The following is a 10,107-nucleotide window of genomic DNA, read 5'->3' on the forward strand; positions in this document are numbered from 1 at the left end:
AAAAAAAAACCAATGTTAATATAATATCTGATAGTACAAGATTAATTGAAGGTTCCAAAAGAGCTAATATTTTACTACATTGAGGAATAAAGTTTATAATAAATGATGCATTATTTTCTATTAAGTCTCAAAGAAGTTTATTAAGATTTAAAGATATTCGTATGAATAAATATCATATTGAGACAACGAATGAAAGAGACACTTAATAATACTTCTATATTACATTTATTATCTCAAATAGGAAATATGTGTTGAACAAAAAATTACTCGCTCTGTTCTCTGAATTAAACTTTACAAATATTAGAATAATTAAAACCCATAATAAACCAGAAGTTTACTAATGATTATAATATTTGACATGACGGGTTGGACCATCTCGGATCAATAATGATGTGAAAAAATATTGAAAATTAATATAATCATTCATTGAAAAATCATAAGATTTTTCAATCTAATGAAATACTCATGTGTTGCTTACTCTCAAGGTAAATAAATTATATAGTTATCACCAGTTAAAGTTGGGATTGAATTTTCTACGTTTTTGAATAATATTAAGGGTTATATGAGGATAATACCACTTGTATGATATAGTTAAAGGAAGGATACATTAAAGGCGATAGGACAATGCATAGTTCACCAAAATTCTTTTTCACTCATGATCTCGAAGAAAAGGGTGAGGTTAGTGTTCAACAAATTGAGTCAAGTGACAATCTAGTACATTTGTTCACCAAAGCCCTTCTTACTACAACATTTGAAAAGTTGGTATAAAAGATTGGAATGCATCATTTTAAAGATCTCTATAATGCAATCATTAGAGGAGTAAAATATGCACTGTATTCTTTTCTTTCATCAAGGTTTTTCCTACTAAGTTTTTCTTGATAAGGTTTTTGATGAGATAGTATTTCAAAAGCGTAGAATAATTAAAACCATAGTAAACCAGAAGTTTATTAATGATTTTAATATGTGGCATAACCGGTTGGACCATCCTGGATTAATAATGAATGCGAAAAATTATTGAAAATTAATATGATCATTCATTGAAAAACTAGAAGATTTTTTAATCTAATGAAATACTCATGTGCTGCTTGCTCTCAAGGCAAGTAAGTTAGAAAGCTATCACCATTTAAAGTTGGGATTGAATTCCTTACGTTTTTGAATAATATTCAGGGTTATATGAAGATAATACCGCTTGCATGACATAGTTAAAGGAAGGATATATTAAAGGCGATAACACAATAGATAGTTTGCCAAAATTCTTCTTCATTCGTGATCTCGAAGAAAAAGGTGAAATTGGTGTTCAACAAATTTAGTCAAGTGACAATCTAGTAGATTTGTTCATTAAAGCCCTTCTTACTGTAATATTTGAAAAGTTGGTACAAAAGATTGGAATACATCATTTTAAATATCTCTATAATGCAGTCATTAGGGAAAGTAAAATATGCATTGTACTCTTTTCTTTCATCAAGGTTTTTCCCACTGGGTTTTTCTTGATAAGGTTTTTAATGATGGAATATTTTAAAAGCGTATTTTTGAAAAGAATTATATACTATTTTTCCTTCACTTGAGTTTTTTTTCATGAGATTTTTTTCCTTGTAAGGTTTTAATAAGGCATATTCTTAATACAATGGACACTCAAGGGGGAGTGTTATGAACAAATATGTGAATGTCCATTATATTATGACCCAAGAAGTGCAGAACAAGTCAAACAGTCCAATAGGCAAGATACAAAAAATGTAATATAATTTGAACTTTTAGATAGAATAGATTAGGATTATGATTCAAGGGGTTGTTAGCTATAAATAAGTCTCTTATTTTATTTGTCAATACACACTTGAAAAAGATTTTTTTACTCCCTTTAAATTCTTGCTTTTATAGTTGTTTTTTTAAGATTTATTTCATAATAAAACTTTCATTTATTACTTTATTAATTCTTTTTATTACATCAATTATCACCACCCAGTATGTATAAAATTCAATTATTAATTGTGAATTTTACATACGAAAGTAATGATTAATAATATTTTGAAAAGTGTTAGTTGAAAAAGTAATGAAGTGAAGTTGAATCCATATAAAAACTCATGAATATGGGTTAAATTTGAAAAGTAATGCGGCAAAATGTAGGCATTTAATAGAAACATACGCTTATTTAATTATAATTTGAAAAACAAGAGAGTTTTCCATAGCTCTTCACCAGGGAATTAAATAGAGTCATTTTTTTAATAATTGTAATATTAAATGATGTCTCCTAAATATGTAAACAAGTTGCTGTTATGCCAGTATTTGCAAGTATTTAACCGAATCACATAAGGTTCAGGTATCCTATATTCCCTTATGGGTAAATTTGAAGGTTTTTAATATTTGACTCAAGTTCGGGTATGTTTCAAGTATCACTTTTAAGATATCCTAAACCTAAACTTGATTCTATATATAACCAATTTTCCTTTTTGTAAACTAAGAAATATAACATCATTTTTTATATGATTTTTAGTTGTTTACGTTGTTGTTTGAGTTATGTAATTAGGTATGTAATGGATTTAGGTAATTAGTTGATAATACTATATTATTAGCGTTCAATTTTGGATAGTGTTTTACGATTTTAATTTGGTTTTAATAATATTCAAGTGCCTTTTTAATTAAATAGATTTGGGGTAAAAATAACATCATGTCACATGATCATTTATCATAACATGTGAACATGTTATATAACATAAAAATAATATGCAATATTTTGATTAATTATAATTAATTAATTATTAGTTATAATGACTTATTTGATAAAAAATACTAATACAAACACTTGAGTTCACGTAATAAAAGAATAAAAATTTATTTAATTTTTTAAAAAATAATTTAAAAACTTTTTGTTTGAATTTACTGTATAAATACTCCTCATAACTGGGAAGGTACTAAAATCAGATATAGTGAAAGCAGTGTAAAAGTCAATGGGGTACGTACGTATTCTTTAACTTTAGTTTCATGTGGCCATATAGTAATAATGTTTTTAATATCAAGTCGGAGATTTACTATTCAAAAAAAAAAAAAAAATCAAGTCGGAGATTTCATAACCATCAAGTTGATGATTTGATGTATTGGTTTAGTCATGGGGGTCCAATCACGTGGGTATCGGGATTGATATCACTGAAAGTTGATCTCATATGGACTGACGACAGTATTATTATACTATAGTTTTTGATGATTTATATTGGTATCTATCCATATTTATATAAGGTGTGAAAGTCAAATTTGAGGGAACCACGTCGAAGGAGAAACCTTAGAGCCACTTGTTATTGGCTGAAACATCATTTTTTTGGTTTCAAAATTAATGAATCGTAATTGGTCAAATTCGAGCGGCCTAGAGTTTTGTATGTTTCCTTTTCCAAAGTAACCTTAACTTTGCCCAACCACTCTCTCTCTCTCTCTCTCTCTTTTTTACTTTTTATTTATTTATTTTTTGCTTGTTTGTCACTGAATAGAACATCCAAAATTCCAAATCATCATTTATTTATAGAAACAAGAATTGAGTAAAGTTACAAGTAAGTTTGTTTTTTTGTTTTCACATTTCATGATGTGTACTAAGAGTTGCAACCAACTTAGTTTTCTTGGCAAATGGGGGCCGAAAATTGATAAGTGGGGTCCATGATTTCTGGGGATCTGACGCGGAGAAAGCGATGGTTCCATGGAATCGAGCTGTACACCAAATGGCAACTTCTGGAATATCCTCCGGAAAGATGTTTCAGAACATCTTTCATACTTAATTTTCTATCAAATGATCTGATATATATATACACGAAAGGCGTGAGTAAATAACCCAAACATTTTTCTTTACCTATGATATGATGCATCCCTAGCTTGGTAGGAGGAACAGCAAAAGTGGGGCAACTAGTCACAAGGAAAGACGGTTTGCCTTTTGGATGTGATCATGCATGTCAGAATGTTCCAACGACAAACAATAGTTTTGTCTGCTACATTTTCTCCATGTGTCCGCGTTTTGAAAATGATTTCTCACCCATGATCCGTCAATGGACGTAACCAAATTCCTGCCAACAATCCAGGAAGCCAATAAGACAAAAAGAAACAAATGGGTGCAATGCAATGAAAATCTGGTGGCCTAGCCTAGCTCCTCAAGCTCCCTTGGAGTTGGAAAACATATGGTGGTCGCTTTTGCACTTTGTGTGGCCCCTCCCTTCTTCGCCTCATGCTTAAGCCTCTTGGAAACAGACTGCTATCACACAGAATCCGAGGCATCAAATAACCCTTTCCCCGGGTGGTATGGTAGCTAAGACACCATGATGAAAATACCTCTAAAGCCTGGATACAAGTTTTTATTGCCAATCACAATCAAAATTTTGATTTCATGCTGTTGTTGGTGAAGAGAAAAATATGGATTAACAATACATCAAATATTATAGAGGTTCCACTAGCATCAATAAAAACCTTAGGCCAAGAGCTCGAATTCAACTACACAGTGATAAACTTCGGGGACTGGTGTGGTTTAAAAATCAGCATCGTTGAAATCATATGATGATATATAGACGGTTACTATCTCTGTATACAATTGATTGATATCATACAAACAGATGAGTTGTGGGCAGGTATGGCTGCTTTGATATCCATCCGATGCACCAATTCTACACATCTACGTTTGGTATGGCCGCCTTGATTTTCAAACTGACTAACGAAGCAACTCACAACAACAAAGGGATGTTAATGGTCATATAATGAGACAGTGCCAACCATGTGCTGGTCCACTGCACTTATTCCGTCTTCAATATCCATCTAATCCAGAATTCCAATGGCAACACTTTTATTTGTGTAACTAAACCACGGGTTAGGAAAATTTGCTCAACTGTGCCCCCCCAGTGATCCATGTAAATTAATTATAGGGGTGCTGGCAATTCTTTTCGGTACTTGGTCGGGAAAAATTAATGTTACCTATGGATTGAGTATATCAGAAGATGGAAATTCAGTCATCCTAGATGGCAGGAGTTTGTGGGCTTGGAGTACTGACATCTGCCATTCCAAAGTCAGCATGAAGCGCATCTACCCCACTCCATTCAACACCTGCTATTGTTGCAGTTAAGAATTAAGCATTCAACTGTGGTACCTACGTGACTATGTTGGATAGGAAAATAAAATGAGTGTGTGCATGTGCTATTTCCCGCCTTCAGGGCTAGAGCAGATCGAAGAGCTAAAATTTCAAGAGGATACAGTCTGTCTTCCACATATCCGTAATGCTAACATCAGCATCCGATAGAAGCCAATAATCTGCATCATTCTGAAAACAAGAAAAGAAGAGTAATAGTCAATTTACAGATTCAACCAGAAAACAACAGACCACAATGTCATTTTCAAGTGCATAGAATTCTAGGGGGCAGAAAGAATTCAAATCTTGGACCTTAACCCACCTAAAGAGGGGTAAAAACCAAGGCTTAAAATAAATTATCAATTCCATATTACCCAAATTTCTAAAAAACTTTTGCCATGATCCACTCTCCCTGTTCATATATCCATTCTTTATAATGCTTGGCTAGAGTAATAAATGGTCAAGACGAATGGCACTTACGTCAATATCTAAAGGAACAATTCTCATCATTCCCCCAACAGACTCCTGTGAAGCATTAATATCAGAGCCCATTTGGTGAGTTTGAGCCTGTGGTTCAACCTCCTTTCTGGTGCTGTCCACGTTGACCAACTCAACTTGGTTTTCATTAGAGCCAGAGCTCGAAGCAAGTGGGAGCCTCACAGGTGGCTCAACACCATTCAACTCTTCAAATTTCTCCTCAAATTGGCTGAAAAAACAACAATTTAAAAAGAAAGATGAATAAGAGAAGGATATCATAACAAGGGCCACCATTGTCCATCATCAGTTAGATATAACTTCAAAAGAAAGATGGTTCATAAACATGAACAGGTAAATTGTTTAGCATATCAAAAAGGGAATAACACCTGACTAGGTAAACATCAACGGGACCCATTGTGCTTCTAAGGATTATCCTGTATCTCCTTTGTGTGTAGTCAACAGCCTGGAACATAAAGGAGCAATGCCATTATGCATTCAAAAAATGAAAGTAGAAAATGGTACTGACTCATTAGAATTTTCCTGCCATCAACTTACTTCATCAGGATCAGGTACTTCCAGAGTTGTTCCATGTGGAGCTTTAATTGCTATTAGGGTTTCATTCTGCCAAAAGCAACATTGAAAGTTTAGCTATAGTAAAACCAAGATGTTTTGGAGATCAATGTCAAATGCAGGAGATGATTGTGAAAGTATTAATTTAGTGAAACACAGAATAAACAGACCTGAAAGCAAGGTATACCCTTGATGTCTTCTTCAGTCACAAAAAGCCACCTGAAACAGTTTAAGATGAGTAAATGTATCATTGTTTGCAAACAATCAGCAGTAAACTGCAATTAATTAGATCCAAATACAAGGCAGAGGAGAAAATCTTACCTCTGATTGTTCTCATTTTCACTCAAATCCCTCAATCTTTCCTGCATTTCTCTGCAATATTTTAGAAGCATCAGCATTCCTAAATAGGTTCGAGACAGTAAAAGTAACTGCTCTAACAAGAGAATGTGCCACACACAACCTTATTTGATCATCTAATCTGTTCTCTTCAATGGAAAGGTTTTCAATTTCTGCCTGCATACACAAACGGAAATTAAATCATAAGTATAGGAAAATAAACAGCACAGATCACCCAACCAACAGTGATCTAACATACCTTGAAAGTCATAAACCAAAATATAGAAATAGATAAACATTCTAATGCACAATAACAGGGAAAACTGTTGCCTGGAGTCGAAGAAAAAAAAAACTGATATTACTTTCACACACCTGTAATATGGAGACATCACCATCTGCTTCTCCAGGCCTTGACGCATCAACACCCCTAGTAAATTTGATTAATCCTCAAATAAGTCCCATGTTCTTTGAAGGTTAATCAGAATCACAAACCAAATTAAGACATCAAATTCTTGAAAAACATTTAACATCATTGATAATTACTTCCAATGTATTCTATTTTTGAGCTTCTTTTCAATAAGACCAATGCCTTCCAAGACATTCGTTATGTCATATATCCTCCTCTTTTGCACCTGTTACAACATTTAGGGGGAAAAAAGACAAGATAGAAAAGAACCCTTTAAGTAACTTGATGAAACACCCAATAGTAAATAAGCTCAGTTAGCTGTATATCGTCACCTCCAATGTTTCCGCAGCCTTATTTAGGTCAAGCATACCATCTTCAGCATGCTTTATCAGATTGATGAACTTTTTCGTCAACAGACCTAAAAACTTGACCACATTATCACCGTTCTTAACATATATAAAAGCTTTAGGAGCTACGAAAACAGCCCAACTTAAAAACAAAGAACATTATTACCTAAAGAACTGTCATAACGACAGCTGCCAGCAGGAGTAAGAGGAGATAGAGAACCTGCCAATTACATATATAATGTCAGTGGTTCTTCTTCTCCATATTATGTCTATCTATCTTGCCACATCAGAGTACTGATAATACGGCAATCAAACTCATATATATAGCTGTAAAGTGAAACATAAGTTTCCTTTGAAAGAACTAAGCCTGCAGCAGACAGTAGAAGATTAATAATGTGGATCAATGGACAAGTTTCTCACCAGCATTTGACATAGGTGTTTGAGGAGTAGATTTATTGGCCTTTGAGGCCTTTGATCTATTATTTAACCTTCCTCCTTTAGCAGATACAGGTGTCTGGAAGAGGCTGTTGGATATGCTGCTAACTCCAGGGCTGGTAGTCCAATGGCTAGACTCAACTTCATTTTTGTTCACTGTGCTCTTCCTTTTAAATTGCTGAGAAAAACAAGCAGAATTTCAAAGTGGCGCTAATGGCAGGCAGAATTAAAAGTTTAACTCGAAATATTTGTATGGTTATATTTACATTAACATCCAATTGAATTGAATTAAAAAAAAAAATAGAGCCTAGGTCTAACAAATGCAAATATAGGACGGTATATGTACAAGAAACTTTACTGTTAGGCATCAAGAATCTTCAGAATTACTTGACTGCTTGTATCCAAAGGTTTTCGCAAAGGCCGAAACTTATAGAGATCAATGGCATGACAAAATCAAGTATGTAAAAACACTAGTGATTCACTTGTTATTAGGTGGAAGACAATAAGATAAAGGTTTGTGTAGCAGACTAGCAGTGGTATTATACAGAAGGGATAAAGTATGCAGTCAAGTCATAACAATATCAACTCAATCATTTAACAAAGGTCCATTAATGCTGAAACATCCAAAGAATTGACAGGCACTTCAAGCTTTCGTCATATAGGGCACAGCATCCTATGTTCTGCATAAGCATTGGCTTCCTCTCTGAGTATAGCAAGCAAAATTATATAAACCAGTATCCTATCAACTGCAATTATGTTTAAAATCCAAAACATCACAAACCAAAAACCAAATCTATCAGCACATCTGACAGACGTGATAGAACTAAAACCTATTCTTCACAAATTAAGGCATGAAAATATATAAGCCATCAATAGTCAGCCATTGGGTAAGGCTGGCATGCATCACATTGAACTTAGTTCAGCAAACGAGCACAATTAGTCTACCTAAAGCCCATTATATCATCAACTACATCGCCAAAGACCTAAATGCCCTGCAAAAAGTTCAAATATTTAAGTACAGGCATAAATAATTACAATACCGAAACAAATAAAGCTATTGACAATTTAGATTCCCCCAAGTAAATAAGCACCGAACAAGCCACCATAAAAATATTCTCATTCAGAACAGATAAAAAAATCCGCAAGATTAAGCGAATTAAAATGAATACAATACTTATTATCATAAAAATTGCAATCGACCAAAATCCAACAACAAATGCTAAATGAGAGTATAATTATCATAAACATTAACCAAAAATTTAAAAAATGTAACATACATTAAAAATAGAAAAGCTACAAAAACTCACTGGAGATCTCACAACAATTGCTTCAACTTCTTGATCGGCGACTGCTCCACGAGCATTCCTAGCGCTGGTTAAACTGTTATTAGGATAATTATTATTATTGTTAGAGGAAAATCTGTGATAATCATCGGGATGAACAAACGGCGGCTTGGTCGAGGCGAAGGCGAGGTGGCGGCGTATCGGCGGAACAATCGAAGGACCGGCCGATGCTGGTGATGATACTGCAGATGGAGGAGGGGGTGGATGCGGCGGCCTGGGACGAGCGGAGGCGCGAGCGCCGCCGGACATGGAGGTTTTTGACTTTTGAGGGAGAGTGAGAGGGAATCGGAGAGAGAGGCGAGGGTAGAAATGGAATTGAAAAGGAGTAAGAGAGAGAAAAGGGAGGGATAGAGAGAGAGAGAGGAGAGGAAAGTTGTGAGGGGAAGGGTTAAAGAGCAGAAAACGAGGGAAGGAGGGAATTTTGGTTCGGATAGATGTGGAGGGAAGCGTTTTGTAGAAAATTACAATTCACGCATTAAAGTTTTTGGTTTTCCCAGTTGTGGACTCCTATCTTTTCTATGTTTTCAATTTTGACCCAAAATTTATATTCAACTATCTTGTAACACTTGCCATATTTTCTTATTTCAGTTAAGTTTTTAAGAAATTAAGACGCCAAATCTTTCACAATTTCTGATGTAAAAGGAAAGAATGAATTTCTTGGTATGCAATTACAACACGAAGATTGATTTTAATTAGATAAAATATTTATATATGACTTCTTGTCAATTCAATATTTATATTTATTACGAAAAAATCTAAAAATAATCTTCTATCATAAACATCTTTATTTTGCAGAAATTAAAATTTTAAAGGAATATGTTTCACATGTACCCTTCCTAACTTGCATCCCTTCATTGAAATAATTTTCCAATAAGTTCTTAATTCCCTTCCCTTTCCCCTTCAATTGAAACAAAATTATGGTGCTATCAGAAATGTGGGAATATCAAAAAAGAGTTGAGGCGTTTCTGCAAAAGGATAAGAAAAAAGAGGATAAAATGTAAAAAGCCAAAAATGGAAATTACAAAAGAGATGATGTACGCGCCTTTCTTTGTCACTTATTCTTCTTCACCCCTCTCTATTACCCTCTAATCAAAACCCTAAAAACTTGAA

At 33.9% G+C, this 10,107-nt stretch overlaps 1 protein-coding gene across 1 annotated transcript; it reads right to left on the minus strand.

Moving 5' to 3' along the window:
* Positions 1-4,381: 4,381 nt before the first annotated feature.
* Positions 4,382-9,384, minus strand: E2F3 (E2F transcription factor 3). The gene is given in 15 exon segments (XM_018122367.2): positions 4,382-4,980; positions 4,982-5,061; positions 5,209-5,275; positions 5,564-5,789; positions 5,947-6,023; positions 6,116-6,181; positions 6,301-6,349; positions 6,452-6,502; positions 6,591-6,643; positions 6,839-6,893; positions 7,010-7,098; positions 7,205-7,290; positions 7,386-7,439; positions 7,640-7,832; positions 8,962-9,384. Coding segments are annotated over 15 exon segments (1,479 nt in total). The 5' UTR covers positions 9,247-9,384; the 3' UTR covers positions 4,382-4,932.
* Between the last annotated feature and the right edge of the window lie 723 nt (positions 9,385-10,107).

This window comes from Theobroma cacao, chromosome 5 (genome assembly GCF_053813885.1).
Source record: "Theobroma cacao isolate CCN51 chromosome 5, ASM5381388v1, whole genome shotgun sequence".
NCBI lineage: Eukaryota > Viridiplantae > Streptophyta > Magnoliopsida > Malvales > Malvaceae > Theobroma > Theobroma cacao.